Source organism: Mirounga angustirostris, unplaced genomic scaffold, assembly GCF_029215605.1.
Source record: "Mirounga angustirostris isolate CCGP_5_RB_7025 unplaced genomic scaffold, mMirAng1.0.hap1 SCAF_6, whole genome shotgun sequence".
Lineage (NCBI taxonomy): Eukaryota > Metazoa > Chordata > Mammalia > Carnivora > Phocidae > Mirounga > Mirounga angustirostris.
The window spans coordinates 145,981,406-146,000,149 of NW_026991714.1; the positions used below are offsets into that span (position 1 = coordinate 145,981,406).

Below are 18,744 nucleotides of genomic sequence, written 5' to 3' on the forward strand. Positions count from 1 at the left end.
GAGGGGGCAGAACCCCAGGACGGAGCATGCGCCCCGACGGCACCTGGACCTACCGCTGGAAGTGTGCGCAGGCGCAGCGCGGGCGCGCGGGAACCGGGCGGTTTTTGCACGTGGGCCCGCGGACGTGGCAGGCTCTGTGGACGGTGGTTGCCGGCCGCCCGGGACGGTCGGCCCACTGTGGAGAGTCGGTGGTCCGGTAGGAGTGGTGCGGTCGCTGCACGCGCCCCGGAGGACCTGCTGCCGACCGTCGCTGTGTCTGCAGTGGACGCCGCGGCCTTGCCGCCGACAGCAGCGGAGCGAGCGGGCGCTGGGTGCGTGCCCGCCGGCAGCTTGGCTGTAGCAGGCGGAGGTTTGGACGTGGCCGAGCCAGTGCCCCGCGGGCGCGAGGGCGGGATGTCGACCGGGCCGACCTCGCTCCCTGTGGCCTCAGCGCTGGAGGGGAGGTGGCGGGAGACCGGGGCCCCAGGGGCGGCCCCCGCAGCCGTGGTCCGCAGCCCTGGCCCTGGCAGGAGCGAGCAGGAGCGGGGCCTCAGGGCTCTGGTGGGGTCGCCTCTGAGCTGCGACTTGAAGGCCTTCTAAGGTTTGGGTTCCGGAACGTGGAGCAGATGGAACTTTCTAGTTGCCCCTCAGGAGAGGAGCGTAACTCGTGCCTCCCGACCACCTCCAACCACCCTTTTCCTGGAAAGGCTTGTGCAGATGAGTTTCTCATCTTTTGAAAGAAAAAAGGAAATTAGATCACAGGTAAGTTCCAGAGTCCTTAAATGTAAAGGGTCTTGGACTTTTACGAAGATTTTCAGTCCTCCAGATTCATTCTAGGTCGTCTACATCAGTATTTCTATTCTATATATCCTGCTTCCTGCGGTCATAAATTTTCGTTCATTAACATTTTGGGGAGTCCAAAGGAAAATACGCTTTTCTTCAAAAACACCAATCTTCAATTTAAGGAGGGAGATCAATGTTTTCAACGGAGTCTTCTGTTTTCAAGCACTAGCTTTCATCCAGACAATTCCTGGAGTTTCTTAACTGTCATAAGCCTTCATTCTCATAACCTCCATTCCATCCTCTGCACTGCCCTCTGCCCCTTCTAGTGCTTGATGTCCTCGTCACCCTTACTGGTTAGCATGACATAGAAAGCCCTTTGTACTGTGACTCTTGCCTGCCTCTTCCCACATACTGCCTCCCCACCTTGCACTATTTTCCCCTCTACGTGGAATGCCCCTTTTGTGGGCAGGTAGGGAATATCCTGTTTATCATTCAAAAGCAAGCTGATATCCCCTTTCCCATAGAATTAAGCTAATTCCTCTGTACTATACTTGCCCTTTTTAGTTATGTCAAGAAAAACCAGGGCTGGATGGTAAAAACAGATTTTATTTAGAACTATTGCAATAGGAGGAGGAGGTCCATATAGAACCAGGCTCCATTCTGAATATAGTGTGGACAAGTGGGAATTTATGCCCAAGGAGCAGGGTGGGGAGTCTGGTGGAAAATTACTAAGAGAAATCATCAGGGGTCAGGGGAGTTCTGGCTAAACCAGCCTAACAGAATTTTTGATGATGAGATGCCAGGATGATCAGACATCAGCCTGGGGGTGGTGGAAGATGAGGAACCTGGAGTATACTCCCCATCAAGGTGGTTATAGGAACTTAACTTTCCTCCCAGCAAGTACCACTTGGGTTGTATTTCCTCTCCTCCCTTCTGCTTCTGGCTCTTGCAAGGCTCCACAGTTGCCAGGGATTCCTTCTTCTCACCCTGCCTCCAGCTGGGCCTGTAATTAGGGAAGGAATGGGAAAGAAAGAGTGACTTCCCTACCCTTTTTCCCCAGCCCTCATTTATAGGTGCTTCCCACCCCATCTCATTTATAATCTCTGTTCTGGTTAGTGACATTGCTGTACTCTGTGCAGTTTTCAAAACAGCCTGGAATCAAGCTTTCTGAGGAAATGTAGAAATGATGGGGAAGCTCTTGATCTAGAGCTGAATCTGTGCCCACATCCATGACATCAACTATGTGACATCTTCTTATTCTGAAGTTGTTTTGTCCAGTAAAAGGATTAACTTGTTCAAAACTTGCACATTCCCAAAAAGACCTGGCGCTTGCCCAGCTCCTGGAAATATCCTTTAAGCTGTTGGAATATCCTGCTTGATAAAATTGTCTTTTGACTAGGGGCCTGGGCCCTCCCATATCTAGGTCATGCTAAACAATGGGATTTATGATGAAGGATCACATTCTATTAATTTGACTTCTGAAAGGGTTGAAGACTGAGTAATTAACGTCAGCACCTGGGTGCTCTGTGCCTATATGACTCATCCCAATAAAAACTTTGGATACTAAGACTCGGAGGAGCTTCCCTGGTTGGCAATATTCTGCACATGTTGTCACACATTATTGCTGGGAGAATTAAGTGCTGTCATTACAACTCCCCTGGGAGGAGTCAACTGGAAGCTTGCATCTGGTCTCCCCTGGATTCTGTCCTATGTGCCTTTGCTTTTCTAGTTTTAATCTGCATCCTTTCATGTTTAAGAATCTGTTGTAAGGCACAAAGAGCAACAAGATATGGTTATATCTCATAACCATGAATATAACAGCTTTTCTGAGTCCTCCTAGCAAACCTTGAACCTCAGGGTGATCTTAGGGACCACAACACAGTTGTGGTCATCAGTATATGTCAAGAATTAGTCTTCCATTAGTAATAGCATTTAAATTCTAAGTGGGGAGAGTTGTAGAGGTTTTGTGGGTTTTTTTTTTTTTTAAGATTTTATGTACTTATTTTATTTAAGATTTTATTTATTTTTCAACAGAGAGAGAGAGACAGCGAGAGAGGGAACACAAGCAAGGAGAGTGGGAGAGGGAGAAGCAGGCGTCCCGCTGAGCAGGGAGCCCGATGTGGGACTCGATCCCAGCACACTGGGATCATGACCTGAGCCGAAGGCAGACGCTTAACAACTGAGCCACCCAGGCGCCCAGATTTTATGTACTTATTTTAGAGAGCACGAGCCTGGGTTTGGGGGTGGGGGTGGGAGCAGAGGGAGAGGGACAAGCAGATTCTGTGCTTAGCTGGCATCAGTCCCACGACTCTGAGATCATGACCTGAGCCAAAATCAAGAGTTGGATGCTTAACCGACTGAGCCACCCAGGTGCCCCTGTAGAGTTTTATTAGGGGATAGTGTGCATGGCTTTAAAAAAGAACCCCATCCTATTGTTACATGCTTTTCTTGCTTCCCTACCTCTGCCCACCATCACTACCCTAGAGTCTTAGTAAAGAGAATAATTTAAAAATAAAACTAAGGGAAGAGATTTCTTTAAAAATACAAATAGAGGGGGGCACCTGGGTGGCTCAGTCATTAAGCATCTGCCTTCGGCTCAGGTCATGGTCCCGGGGTCCTGGGATCGAGCCCCGCATCGGGCTCCGTGCTCGGCGAGAAGCCTACTTCTCCCTCCCCCACTCTCCCTGCTTGTGTTCCCTCTCTTGCTGTCTCTCTCTCTCTGTCAAATAAATAAAATCTTAAAAAAAAATACAAATAGAGGTATTAGGGATGAGGTAGGTAGGAATAACATAACTGTGTCTTGTTGATGTGTGTACCTTACAACAGATTCTTAAACACTTTCATTTTTTTTATTCTTATGTTAATCCCCATACCTTACATCATTAGTTTTAGATGTAGTGTTCCATGATTCATTGTTTGTGCACAACACCCAGTGCTCCCTGCAGAATGTGCCCTCCTCAATACCCACCACCAGGCTAACCCATCCTCCCACCCCCCTCCCCTCTAGAACCCTGTTTGTTTTTCAGAGTCCATCGTCTCTCATGGTTCGTCTACCCCTCCGATTTCCCCCGCTTCATTCTTCCCCTCCCGCTACCTTCTTCTTCTTTTTTTTTTTTCTTAACATATATTGCATTATTTGTTTCAGAGGTACAGATCTGAGATTCAACAGTCTTGCACAATTCACAGCGCTTACCAGAGCACATACCCTCCCCAGTGTCTATCACCCAGTCACCCCATCCCTCCCACCACACCCCCCACTCCAACAACACTCAGTTTGTTTCCTGCGATTAAGAATTCCTCATATCAGTGAGATCATATGATACATGTCTTTCTCTGTTTGACTTACTTCACTCAACATAATACCCTCCAGTTCCATCCATGTCGTTGCAAATGGCAAGATCTCATTCCTTTTGATGGCTGCATAATATTCCATTGTATATATATACCACATCTTCTTTATCCATTCATCTGTCGATGGACATCTTGGCTCTTTCCACAGTTTGGCTATTGTGGACATTGCTGCTATAAACATCGGGGTGCACGTACCCCTTCGGATCCCTACTTTTGTATCTTTGGGGTAAATACCCAGTAGTGCAATTGCTGGATCATATGGGAGCTCTATTTTCAACTTTTTGAGGAACCTCCATACTGTTTTCCAGAGTGGCTGCACCAGCTTGCATTCCCACCAACAGTGTAGGAGGGTTCCCCTTTCTCCGCATCCCCGCCAACATCTGTCGTTTCCTGACTTGTTAATTTTAGCCATTCTGACTGGTGTGAGGTGGTATCTCATTGAGGTTTTGATTTGGATTTCCCTGATGCTGAGCGATATTGAGCACTTTTTCATGAAACACTCATTTTAAGACCGCTTTATTCCCTTAAATTATTGAAAACTGCAAAGAGATTTTGGTTGTATGTTTTATCTTCATAATTTAAAAAAAATTAACTTTTTCTGCTTGGATCTACAGTAGTGTACACTAATGTGAATGAATCCAGTAAAAAGTAGATTGAAAAGGTAACCAGCATGAGTAAAATGGTATCTATGGAAAAATCCACTCCAGCTTCAGAATACCTGGCTTAAAATGAACTTTCGTAATGGACCTATTTAATGGGATTGTTTTATCCCACATTCTTGGGAACTCAGCAGTGGCTTCTGGGTGAACCATCTCTTCTTTTGGTAAATTTATAATGGAGGAAAGTAGCATCCAAACTAAATAAACCGGAAGATGTATTTGGCTATTTTTTGTTGTTTTTGTGACACTTGCATGTTCTGAAGAAGTAACCTATCAAAAATCCTACATAATATGCTCATAACTCATTTTGAATACTGCATTCTTCCTATAAAAAGTACCCATCTTTATGCAAAATTACAGAATTTGGGGATATGTTTATTAATGTTCCTCCAGGGATATGTTATAATATTGGATTTCAGGATAAGGGGAAACTATAAAATCCTTATACCAGTTTTACCTCTGATAGCTGTACTTTTATATATGATATAACAAGAACAGCCAAGGTAAATTTTCTTAATTGGTAGTTATATTTATCTCCAAATGCTGTGGACATTTTAGTTTTCTCACTTTCCTCAAATAAACTATGAGCTTTTTTTTTTTTTTAACAGCAGGAGATGTCTTTATTTATGTGTGGCTACCCAGCATTTAACACAGTATCTGGTACACCAGTACCAAACATAGAGTAATTTTCACAGTGTTAAAATAAAGCTCATTTATTAAGATGGTTGAGGAGTTTGTTTTAAACATCTTTATAAGTATTTAAAATATATAACAATCATAGGAAGTAAGGAAGTAGTGAGAAAGCTCATTGGAATTGTTTTCTTCCAAGAGAGTTGTTCTGAAAGCTTAAGAAACCAGGACATTGAAATCTGTTCCATCATTATTACTATGAATCAGAGGTTGCCCCAGATCTTCCTTTATCTTAGCTGAACTGCTTCTTACACCTGTGGTCTTTTCTCAGCCACTTTGGTGGTTCTTAGGCTTAATGAAATCAATGATTATTCTGGGTCTAAGTACCCACTTTCAGTACAGTAAGTCATTTACTCACTTTCACAATACCACATTTACTCACCTCACAATCCCAGGGGCAGAGTGGCCTTTGAGAAATCAGAAAAACACTACATATTGTAAGATTAGTTCATTGTAAGATTAGTTCAAGGTCTGGTAACATTTCAGTATCTGGCTCACATTTTAGGCTACCTTTGTTAGGTTTTTTAAAAAATCAATAGGAAGATAAGATTGGTGACTTGAAGATGATTCAACTGGAAATGATATTGATAGTATAGAAAAGGAGCCAGTAAGCGCACAAGTTTTACACTGGCCTGAAATTTATAGGAGTTTTTGAAATGGGTATGAACAAATACCTCACTGGAGAGCAAAGAAAGGCAGTTCATTTCAACAGGCCCATGAGGAGGTGGCAGCTGAGGGGACATGCACTTACTAAATGTCTACTGGGTTATGGAATAACATGTTTTAGTTCATTATTTCAGTAATGAAAAGTGAGAGTTTGGAGAGGTTGTGAATGCCATGCTTGGAACGCCATGTTTGGGTTAAGGTAAAGCAGGTCAAGATTTTTTTTTTAAAGATTTATTTATTTATTTGAGAGGGGGGAGGGGCAGAGGGAGAGAGAAAATCTTCAAGCACACTCCCCGCTGAGCGAGGAGCCCAGTGGGGCTCAATCCCACAACCCTGAGATCATGACCTGAGCCGAAAGCAAGTCTGACACTTAACACACTGAGCCACCCAGGCGCCCCAGGTCAAGGTATTTTAAAAAATCTGACTAGAAAGGGCTTAGCTCTAGGAATTAGTAAAGAAAAAAGAAATTGGCAAAAGAGGTGAGGAGTGAGGTTTTAACTACCATTGCTGTGATTAAGGAAATCTGGGCTTTGGCAGGCTAGATTGTTAGCAGTTTCTGTTAGCAACTGAAGAACTTGAGTGCTGAGTTCGCAGAAAAGTGTTAACCAGAGGAGGAAACCTGCTTCTGAAGATACTGGGGATTCAGAAGGTGGAATCTCAGATTTTCTAAGTGCCCTTTTGAAGACTTCACTCATTATACAGATCAGGAAACTTAAACCCAGAGGAGTCAACACATTGCTCTTTGTGTTCACTTGCTCTCAGATGAATATAGTTCCTCTTAAGGACATTTAACATTTTTGGAACAGGCAGCTGAGTCAAAGTGAATCGAAAGCTCTTGTGAGAAGAAACAAGTGAACAGCCTCCAACATGGGACAATTAGCTGAGGCAAAAATTGGAATTGGGTGCTGAGCACCTCCTACGATCTATGTGGTAGTCAAAGCAAAGGTCCCGTACAATGCGTAGGGCTCTGAGGGGCAGAACTGACAACTAGGAAGGTGAGGTCTGTCAAGCAGTCTCTCCCCAAGTTCAAAGCAGAGTGACAGTTCCAGTATGGTTACTGACCAGCCTCCTTGTTTCTGAGGATCAGAAGGGACAGAATGAGGACAATTGAGCTGCACTTACAGTGCCATGTGACAATCTAGGAGCGATTTAAATCAAGTTTAACATCCTAAATAGGAGTGACCTGTGCCCCTTCAAATTATGTGTTTGTATGTGAGGTAAAATGGGCCACAAATGTCTCTTGAGGATGAGGTTGCTTTTTGGTCCCATCTGTTGCCCCCTGTAACTACTGCAGTGACACCAAAGATTAGATCAGTCTGAATATGGGTACTAGAATCTAACAGCAATGAAAGTTTCCCTCCCCAAAGTTCTTGGTCTACTCAGCTTTTTCCTTAAATAACTGAGGTTGGAGGCAAAGGAGGTAGAGACACACACTGTCAGTAAGCAAGGCTTTTAAGTTCCAAACAGCTACCGGTTCAGGCTCAATTAATGAACTAGATTTCTGCCCAAAGTTCTGTATCTTCATTGCTGACGCCATTCGAGCTTTGGGCACTCTGACTCAGCAACCACCCCTAAACTCCCTTTCAGCTGGGGACCTTGGGCTTGCTGCCCCATTGGCATGATAACATACCTTTCTCGTTCTTGCACTGGACCAATGACCAAATGTCATGAAATGAAGAGTATGCTTAACTCATGGCTCACCTTCAAGAGAAAATGTATGTGTACATGCTCTGTAGTTAAATTATATCAGATTTAACGTTGCACTACTGATTGTATTTTGCCCCCTTTTATTGATTCTAACCTCATTTGCACACATTTTGAACACACCACTTTATGACTAAGAAGTAATCCCCTTTGAGGTGAAAGTTAGAATCTGAATTCAACTTCTCCATATCACAACCCCATAGAAGGAATTTTATACCTCCCCACAGCCTAGTATTTCTTTTTTAACACTAAAATACCTACTGTCCTCTGCATGAATACATTGGAACGGAGGTCTAGGGATGTTCCTATCCTGCCTCCACTTCCTCACACTTGCTGCAGCTCAGGGCGCAGTACCTAATATTTACTTTGCCCTCCACCTGTCACATTTAGGAGGGGCAACGGAGCTCGGGCGTCGGACTGTCAACTTCGCCATATATTCTAACCGCAATTGACCTTTCAAAGACTGCTGGGGGAAGACGCTCAAAGTGTGTTCTGGGATTTTCCAAGGACCTCGCCTTAACGAGGTGCAATTCCCAGTGGCTTGCAAGTTTCCAGCAGGGAGGATAAATCTGACCACCTAAGTCCAACTCTCTGACCCTTTGGGAAACGTCCAGGAGTTAGGAAACGCATCGCCGTGGTCTCTCCAGCCTTGAGGACTCGCCCCACAAAGAGCTCGGCACCAGCCGTTCCGGTGACCACGGGGAGATCTCGGAGACCGCCGGGCCGCGCACCGTGTCGGGATTGGAAGACGCGCCCGCCGTTCCCTCCCGGCCCCAGGCGGCGCAGCAGCTGCGGCAGACTGCGCGTGCGCGCTGGGCGGACGGTTCCGGAGACGGCGTTCCCAGCCGCCTTCCGGCTCCGGCGCCAGCATGAAGACCGCCGAGGACGCCAGAGGAGCGCGCAGCGAGGGACCGCGGGAGATAGGCCTCTGCCTTCTCTGCGGCCTCCCGGCAGCAGGAAAATCGACCTTGGCGCGGGCCCTCAGCCACCGGCTACGGCAGGAGCGGGGCTGGGCCGTCGGCGTCGTCACCTATGATGACGTCATGCCGGACGCGTTCCTGGAGGAGGCGAGCGCGCGGCCATTGGTCAGTACGGAAGGGGCGGGGCCTAGACCCCTGTCTTGGAAGGAAACGAAGGGGCTCCCACTAAATGCTGGACTACACCTGGTGTGGGAGGTGCGTCCCTGACGGAGGGGGAGAGACCGGGGTTCGAGAAGAGTGGAGTTGGCTTAATACAGAATATGTTGACGCCATCTTAAAGTGATTCATTGTAGAGATTTATATGTCTATTTGGGGCATGTAAGTATTGTATCTTCTATAGAGTGAGGCTTAAGACAGCTTTAGGTTATGTCAGCGTGAAGATGGAACCCCCACCCCCCCTGGTCAGGAATGCTCTTGAAAAATCCTTTAGGAAGAGTATTCTTAGGAAGGGGCGGAATCTCTTAAAAATTTCAACACAGCCGGTTTAACATCCAGCCATGGGCGAATCTTTGTGGATCTTTAAGTTTATACAATTTGCGGAAAGTTTTTTAAGTAAAAGGATACAGAATTATAAATAACAAAATTCCTAGAGTCCCTCCCATGGTAATAGAGAGTGGCTGTAAAATGAAGGGCCTGGCCTCTGAAGCTCACTCTTCATTCATCTCAGGCTAAATCTTCCTCTGCCAGCATAGGAAAAGATGGTTGTTTCTTAGTTGACCACCAGATGAAGTAATGGGCTTCTGTTTAGTGACCAGCTTGTATGTTCCAAGTACACACTTCCCTTTAAGCCTTCAAATCACACTCAGCACAGCGAGATGCATCCCCGTGGAGAAGCGTATGAAAACAGATCTCTGAGGGGAGAGTCATGTCACCCATCTCCTTCTCACTCTAGACCAAATCCTCTTTGACATGACAGATTCTGAAAAACTGAAATATATTTGTCGTTTAATACCCTAGTGTAGATGGATGCACCTAAATAACGTGCAAGTATGATGTGATTCCACTCTGTAAATATGTATGTACAAATACGGTTCATTTGGTGGATGGAAACATTTTGGACTGCTCCAGCAAAATTATATATACTTCCTTATTCTTGTTTCATTGTGAGGTAAATGCGGTATCAAGTCCCTGGTAGCACTAGATTTAGTTGGATGATAGTATTTTCACCACTTGAGTGAAAGCTGAAAGTTGTTGATAGGAATCGTTATTTGCTGGGCTTTTTCCTCACTTTTATTACATTTTTTCCACTCCTCCCTACAGACGAAGGCCACGGGACTCACCTAGTCACCATGGGTAGGAAACTCACCTTCTAGGAAGTGATCTTGTTTCCTTTTTAGTAGGTTTAGGTGATGTATTTGTTACATGTGTTGTAATCTCAGTGATGTGGCAGGGCATGGACAGGCGGGAGAGGGATCCTTATCTCGTGTTCCTATGTGTTCTCTCCAGCCTGGACCTCATAACTCTGTCCCTGCTGTCCACAGTGCTTGAGCAGCACAAGATTACCTGTATTCTCAAGTTATTCTCTTTCCTTCAGTCTACCTTCTCGGTCATTCCCCATCCCCAAAGCCTGAAGTCTTTTCATCTTGACCCAGGCATCTTTCAGCTGATCTTTTCTGTCCACAACTTTTCTCATTTCAAGGGCAAACCAGCATAGGTATATCTAAGCCAAACTATTTTATTTCGGCAGGATATTGATTTTGGCTCCTCATTTCTCCTGGAGGGTAACAGTGGACGGACGATTGATCTAGCAGAGAAATAGAGATGTGCAAACAAATGCCTACACCCTCTGCTAGAGTAGAGACCCGCTATATGCAGAGCAGGATGTCACGTAGGCAAGGGAGGGTATGAGCTGCCCGCTGCGTGGTTGAGTCTGAGGAGACTTCAGAGGACTAACATCAGTGAGTAGGAGTTTCTGGGCAGAGAAAACCATATATACACGGAGATACGGAGGCATGACAGAAGAAGTTGTGCTCAGAGAATTCCAAATGGTTTAGCGCTGTGAGCTGAAATGTCCCTGTACGGCGGGTGGCAATTAATCGTGACCACCCTACTGGCCAGAACCTAATGTAAATTGTAATTCTTCCGTCTTTTGTAGCCATCCCAATGGAAATTGCTTCGACAGGAACTGTTGAAGTACCTAGAATACTTCTTGATGGCTGTCATTAACGGGTGTCAGATGTCTGTCCCACCCAACAGGACTGCAGCCCTGTGGGAGGATTTTATAAGCTGCTTAAAGGATCAAGATCTGATATCTTCTGCTGCGCTGGACACCCAGTCTTGCTACCTCTTAACGAAGATTGCTGTTTCTAGACCTTTGTTTTTGATTTTAGATGACAACTTTTATTATCAAAGTATGAGATACGAAGTCTACCAACTGGCTCGGAAATGTAATTCAAATATTTTTTTTCTTACAGACATTTGTTTGCATATCAAAATCACTACTGTTCTTAGAATTTAATTGGATCGGGAATTTAGTATTGATTTACTTAATTCTCAAAGCTAGATGTTCAGCACTGCAAATGGTTTTTCCTGCTGCAGCCGGGATAATTTGTCTAATTTGTTTATGTCACATTTTGGAAAAAAACAGTGCACCAGTAATTCTGTGGTTTAATGTTATGTTTTCAGATTCATTAGGCTTTTGCCAGCTCTTTTTAGATTGTTCTCTCGAGACCTGTTTACAGAGGAATGGCCAGAGATGCCGGCCACTGCCTACCGAGACCATTCACCTGATGGCAAGAAAGATAGAGAAGCCCAACCCTGGGAAAAATGCTTGGGAACACAACAGCCTCACAATTCAGAGTACCCCGTGCTCTTCTGAGGCCAGGTATCCCACGCGAAGCCGACCTTCACCGGGTACCTCCCTGAGCCGGGCACAGTGCTCCTTGCTTGACTCATGTCCACTCGGTTAATCCCTACACAAGCCTTAGAGAGAGATTGTTACCTTCCCTTTACGGAGAAGAGGCAACCGAGTGAGAAAGTTTGTTTGCCCAGAGCCGTCGAGCTTGTGGCAGCGGAGATGTGTGCGTGCAAACGTGTACTCTCGTTAAGACTGTGTTGTCGCAAGAGATCCGCACAGGGAATGCAGACTAGGGTGCATCTTTGAAACTCTTGCTCAAGTAACACAGTCTAAAGAGGTTGCCCAGTAATCTTCTTCTAGAAAGAAAAAGGGTGGAAGTGGCCGAGTCGGAATTTTGCCTTCAACCTCCCTATTGTTGCACCGCTGCGTGTGTGGGAGGCTCGGGGGCTGTGGTGCTAATGCTTCCGTTCATGATCTGTGTCTCGAGAGTTCTGCGGCAGCACATTTGTGATGGAATTTTCACGGATGACGGGAATGTCCTCTGCACTGTCCAGTGGAGTGGCTGCTGAGCTCTTGAAACAGACAGCGCCTCTGATGGCCCGAATTTTAAATTTTATTTTAATTGCTTTAAACTTAAATAACCTCCTGTGGCTAGTGGTTATCGTATCATAGCAGAGTTCTAGAGCTCTATTGCCTACATTTCCTCAGCCCCTGCCTAGCTGTTGTCCACAGGGGGTCAGGAGTTTTTATTTTTTTTACTTTTTTTAAAGACGAGAGAGAGGAGAGAGAGAGAGAAAGAGCATGAGTGGTGGGAGCGGCAGGCGGAGGGAGAGGGAGAAGCAGACTCCCCACTGAGCAAGGGGCTCAACGTGGGGCTCGATCCCAGGACCCTGGGATCATGACCTGAGCAGAAGGCAGACGCTTAACGACTGAGCCACCCAGGCGCCCTGGATCAGCAGTTTTTAAAACGCTAATTTTTAAAATTTATTCCTCAAAATGTTTGGTTCCCAAGATACAGTTTTCCATGCATTTCATAATATATACTTGAATATACTAAAAAAAAAAAAATGGATTTAAGAGACTATTGTTTATAGGGTTTATGAAATGAGCTACTGCTGAGGTTTCTAATTTTAACTTTTAATATCCTGAAATTTTGAGCAGGCCCATAACCAGCTGATTGCTACTCATTCCGGAACACTTAAAATTTTTTCCTTTGGAAGTTGAATGGCTGGTTGAGGCATCAAGATATCTATCCCGTGAGAATGGCCTAATGTTATCAATGCTTTGAGACCAGTGAGGGCCAGTTCTTCCTAAAAGCAAGGAAGAGTGTGAGTTTCTCCCATGCTGTTGCCAACACAGCATAATCTGTTTTGTCTTGGGTCTTCAGAACCTGGCCGCCTGTTCTCACAGGTCCAGAATAGTTACAGCATCAGTGAAGGGGTTGTTTGAAACCTGGTGGCCCTGTATTGGAAGTTGAAAGATGATCTGACAAATGTACCTTCTCCAGGCTTTCGTAAGATACTACTATGTATCCACCATTACGGCTAATAGTGTTACTACTCAGAGCAACAGCAGATACTATGTATCGGGCATGTTCTGAACACGTCATATGTTTAATCTCATTCAATCCTCACAAACAACTCTTGAGGATAAATAGATTATCCCCATTTTATAGATGCGGTAACTGGCCCAGGTAAGTAAGGTAACACATCCAGGTAGTAAGTGGCAGACCCAAGGTTTGGACCCAGTGCAGTCTCACTCACTCCAGAACCTGGCTCTTTCCAGCGTGAGAAAGATCATCTTGAGGTTGAAATTTAACTCACACTGGCCTAAATTGCTTCAGTGCCACGCTCTGCACTCTGAGTAGAATTTAAACTCCTCACCATAAATTACGTGTTCTAACCCAGTTAACTTTGCAACCTCATATCCTGCTACTTTCCCCCCGTTGCTGCTTGTCAACCAAACTGGCCTTTGTTCCATGAACAGGAGGAGCTTTTTCTTGCCTCAGGGCCTTTGTACTTGCTGTCCCCTCTACCCTCCCCACTTATTTATGCTTGATTGACTTTCCTGACCATCCTAACTAATGTGAGGAGTGTTCATTGGACTAAGCAGTCACTCTCTTAACACCATCACTTTGTTTATGGTCTTTACTCAAACACTTGTCACTATCTAAAATTATAATTTTTTGCTTAATTATTGAGACAGACAATGGAATCATTACCAGGCTTAGAGAGGATAGGGATTTCACTGTACCCCCCCCTCCAGCTTAGCACATAGTCTCACATACATGGTTGTATATTTTTCATATAAGAAGATACTCAATAAAATCTTGTTAAATGAATGAATTCTGCCTCAGCACTCCGTGGCCCCTTGACCAGTGAATAACTTCGCTAACCTACATCCAGTAAACAAGCAGAAGCCAGAAAGTACAGACCAAGTATCCTTCTTTAGAGAATAAAATAGAGCTGTAGTAGCCTAAAGTTTAGCACTTAATGAGGGACAAGAGAGGATGTCTTTCGAAAGCTTATTGAAATGTTTTAGGAAATTAATATTTTTTAAATAAGGGGATTCTTTTGCCTTATAATTTGTTTTGGGCTTCTACTTTTAGATTTTGCAAGTAGAAAGTAGCTTCCAAATCATTTCGCGTTTCCCCTTTGGCTTAGGATCTTGGGGTTATAGCACATTTATTCCTCTAGAATTCAATTTAGTATTCATAAACACCAGTTCTTTTAAAAAAAGATGTTTGATATAAGGATTTATTTTATCTCCCCTTCTCTCATAGCCTGAAGTTGACTGATTTATTGCTTACTGCTTTGGAAAATCCAGTAAAATATATTGAGGACAATGTGGAACAAAAGGTAAATCTTCCAGTATAGATTTAGTATACATGGGAAGGCACCGCTTTCCGAAGGAATGAATGTCTTTTTGAGCTGAGTGTAAACTCTGAGTAAAATGTGGAAAATGCTGTCACTGCCGTGGCGTCCTGGCAGCTCTCAGCTTCTGACTCCTGGCTGCGGTGGTGCGTCAGCTGGTCGGAGCCAGTTGTCAAACTCTCAGAAATGTTGGAGCCTGTCGCCATTATATTGGCGTTGGTAACTTGAAATGGGCAAGGACAGGAATACATGCACCAGAGACATTGACAAACACTGGAAACAGGTTGTGTTTGTCTTGTTTCTGGAGAGCCTGTTACTAGACATTTACCAGCAGCCGCTATCTAGATGGGACCCATCTTCTAGGGAAGGACAACTGGAACAGAAAAACCATCTTCACTTTCCTTTTCATCTTATCAAATACGTGTCACACTTTAGCCGTCCTTTTCTAAAACTTCCAATAACGATGTCTGTGTTACATAGGAATCAGACAGAATTATTTGTTCAACTAACGTTCTGCATCAAGCTGACCAGACGCTCCGAAGGATTGTCTCTCAGACGATGAAGGAAGCAAAAGGTATGTTGGGTAGTTGAATGGGGTTTAGTTGATATGACTTTGCTGCTATTCCTGTCTCCTTGACACTTTGGGTAGTTTATTAGCTTTCAGTCCTAACGTTTACATCATGTTTTCAGTTTCAGTATGCAACGTGGTTATATAAAAACTAAAAATTCTACCCCTAGAACAGGGTATTCATCCATCCAATACATTTTTATTGAGTGGTGACTCTGTACTAGGCTTTATTCTAGATACTGGGGCATCAGAAGGGAGCAGAATGTTATACTGAGCAGACGGACAGACAGACAAGCACATGAGTATCTGCTGGTGCCCTGAAGAAAAATAAAATAGGGAAAGGCAATGTAGAGTGATGGGAGAGCTTCTTTTTAAAGGGTAGTCTGGAAGGCTTCTCAGCGATGACATTTAAGCCGAGATATGAATGAACAGAAAGAGCAAACATGCAGTCATCTGATAGTAGATCGTTCCAGGCACTGGCCACAAATGCAGAAGCCCAGAGGTGAAGTTGTCTGGTAGGTTCTAGAGCAGAAAAGTGGCAATTAAGTCGGGTGAAGTAAGGAACGAAGAGAGGTGGTCAAGGGCCACATGTCAAATCGGCAAGCTCAGTGTGTTGTCTGTCTGAACTTGAATGGAGTATGTGCTAGTTCTAGAAAATAACTCCTTCAGATTTTAAATATTGAACTCCTTGCTTTATTTAAATTTTGATTTAAAAACTATCGTTAGCTTAACATTTCTTGAGCTTTTATGTGCTCAGTGTTGCCAGTCTTTACAGCCCCATGAGGTGAGTGTAGTTTTACAGATAGGGACATGAAGGTTCTGGGAGGATCAAGTAACTGGTGCAAGGCTGAACAGCTACGAGATGCTTGGACAGCCTGGGTTCAGAGTCAAGTCTGACTCCAGTGCGTGCTTTCTTTTAGGCTCCCCACATCACCAGCATTGATCATTAATACCTTTACAAAAGCTTAGAACTGTTGGGAAAGCAAACAGTACACTAACCATATGGTGTTTTTCATACAATCCATAAGCAGATTTTATCTTGTACCCTAGGGTGTAGCCCAGTACACGAACACATGCGTGTGTAGCAACAAGTTTCACAAAACCCTCACATGTGTAGTGGGCTCTACTATGTTCTGTTTGATTTCATGTTAGAAAAACGCTGCTTGCAGCTTACATCTCACGGTAGGTTACAGTCCAAAGTTTGAAAACCAAAGGCCTGGAACAAACAGCAGCATAATTAGGATAGAGAAAGATAGTTGCAGGAGTTCTCTCTCAACCATTTGCCTTTCTTGCCTTCTATATAAAATGAAGAGAAGGGGCGAAGGGGGAATAGGATTATGCCCAAATCCCTCTTGACTCATTTCCCACCCATTACAATACACATTTACTTATTTATTTAGGTGAGGGCGGTGCTACTAGCTTCTAGGTCCATACTTAAATGAAATTAGAAATTCATTTCTCCTACCATCAAGAAAGTGAAAAGACAGCCTACGTATCAGGGAAGAACACTTGGAGATCATGAGAGACTTGTATCCAAAAGAGGTAAAGGACTGTTACCACTCAGCAATAAAGACAATCCAATTTTAAAAATGGGCAGAGGGTCTGAATAGACATTTCTCCATCTCAATGGCCAAACCATAAGAAAATACACGTATCCGTAGTCCTCGGGGAAATGCAAATGAAAACCACGAGATCCCACTGCACACCCACTAGGCCAGCCAGAATCAACAAGTGCAAGCGGTGGTGAGGATGTGGAGAAATGCAAACCCTCGTCCACTGCTGCTGGCTATGGTGCAGCTGCTTTGGCAAACAGCCGAGCAGTTCCTCAAACGATTAAACGGAGTTACCAGGGGACCCAGCCATCCCACTCCTACGTATCTGCTCAAGAGAATTGAGAACACATGTTCATATAAATATGTGTACACAAAGATTTGTGTCAGCATTATTCCTAGTAGCCAGGATGAACCTTGAAAACAGTATGCAGAGTGAAAGAAGCCATCGCAAAAAGCCGCGTTGCTTGAGTCCCCTCCTGTGAAATGCCCAGAAGGGGGAAATCTAGAGCCCCATTAGTACATTAGTGGTTGCTTAGGGATTTAGAGTGGGGTGGAGGCTGGGGTAGGAGGGTGGGAGCTAATGGACGCACGTTTCTGAGACGATGAGATGTTCTCAAATGGACTGTGGGGATAGGTGCACGTACCTGCAAGTATACTGAATCGTAGTTTAAATGAATAGAGTGTATGGTGTGCCAGTTTTCTGTAAAGCTGTTTAATAACAAAGCAGTTTTGTTTCAGTCACATTACCCACATGGCTGGTGGCTGCTGAGTTGAGTAGGACAGAACATTTTCATCACTGTAGGAAGTTATAGATTAGACAACTGCTCTAGAGATTTATCAGTTTCAAACCAAATTGTCATTTCCTAGTTCTGCTTTTTTGCCTTACTACCTGTTAGTTCAAGAAGGTTCTAAATCAACTATCTTGTCAACAACGAAAATCCTTTTCAGGCTTATCTTTTCTGCTCACGCATTTCATAGCCAGGTCTTGAAAAGATTTGTTTGCTATCACATGAATGGGACCTTTGTTTCTATAGTACACCTACTCGACTGTGATTATTAACAGAATAATCTGATTGGTTTGTGTCAAGTATTCAAATTCATTTCCTGATGTTATCAGACAGCCCAACTTGATTTAGTTTACACAAATAATTTTGAGAGTATCTTTTCATTTTAGATGAACAAGTGCTTCCTTTCAACTTGAAGCTTCTAGCAGAAGAACTCAACAAGCTCAAAGCCGAGTTTTTGGAGGACCTACGACATGGAAACAAAAAATACCTGTGCTCTCAACAAACCATCCACATATCAGATGTTATTTCTTTTTTTCATTATAAGAAAGACAACATTGTCCAGAAATATTTTTCAAAGCCGCATTAAAACTTCTGAACTTCCGATCAAATGTCTGATATTGGTTAAGATTTTGCGAACTAAAACAATTTTGTGTTACTGGACGTTTTCTCTCCCAGTGATGGGAATTGCCAAAGACTTATTTAAAAAAAAGCAGCAGGGAGCACCTGGGTGGCTCAGTTGTTAAGCGTCTGCCTTTGGCTCAGGTGTCCTGGGATCGAGCCCCGCATTGGGCTCCCTGCTCTGCGGGAAGCCTGCTTCCCCCTCTCCCACTCCCCCTTGCTTGTGTTCCCTCTCTTGCTGTCTGTCAAAAAAATAAATAAAATCTTAAAAAAATAAATAAATAAAAATAAATTTAAAAAAGCAACAGTCCATTCTAAAGATCCGTTTGTCATAACAGAAATAACCTCAGTCAGCCACTTGCCAGACATGACATGGATTGCCAGACATGACATGGATAATTAGGCATCAGAGGCAGGCAGGCAGGCATCCTCATTTATGTGCCAAACCCTGAGGGCGGGGATGGTGGGGACAGGGGTCTTATTGAATGGTTCCTCAGGAAAGCAGAAAGACAAGGAAGGAGACAAGATGTGGATGCATGGAGCCGTTTTTGTCTTTAACTCATGTGACCAATCTTCTCATGGGTAAGGCATTCTACAGAGTCAAACCAATGTAGCCATAAAACCTTCTTTTTTTAAATTTATTAACAGTTTACATACTGGAAAATTACTAAAAAACTGGATCCTAGTTTTTAAAGAAGAAAAATCGAGATCAATAGAAAGTGTTATTATTTTTAT

At 44.1% G+C, this 18,744-nt stretch overlaps 1 protein-coding gene across 2 annotated transcripts; it reads left to right on the forward strand.

The window, feature by feature from the left end:
* The first annotated feature begins 47 nt into the window (after nt 1–47).
* Nucleotides 48–18,310, forward strand: PSTK (phosphoseryl-tRNA kinase). 2 transcript variants are annotated; one of them, XM_064595400.1, is made up of 7 exons: nt 48–741; nt 8,223–9,007; nt 10,908–11,199; nt 11,438–11,636; nt 14,392–14,467; nt 14,963–15,056; nt 17,778–18,310. In XM_064595400.1, the coding sequence occupies exons 2-7, from the start codon at nt 8,702–8,704 to the stop codon at nt 17,975–17,977; spliced, it is 1,167 nt and encodes a 388-aa protein (XP_064451470.1). In that variant the 5' UTR covers nt 48–741; nt 8,223–8,701; the 3' UTR covers nt 17,978–18,310. The 2 variants fall into 2 exon arrangements, with proteins under 2 accessions (XP_064451470.1, XP_064451471.1); XM_064595401.1 differs by having other exon boundaries at nt 8,223–8,917.
* The last annotated feature ends 434 nt before the right edge of the window (nt 18,311–18,744 follow it).

Coding starts and splice junctions, on each gene's coding strand:
- PSTK (XM_064595400.1), top strand. CDS start 8,702: ATGAAGACCGCCGAGGACGCCAGAGGAGCGCGCAGCGAGGGACCGCGG. Junction 9,008..10,907: donor GACTACACCTGGTGTGGGAG/GTGCGTCCCTGA, acceptor CGTCTTTTGTAG/CCATCCCAATGGAAATTGCT. Junction 11,200..11,437: donor CTACCAACTGGCTCGGAAAT/GTAATTCAAATA, acceptor TTATGTTTTCAG/ATTCATTAGGCTTTTGCCAG.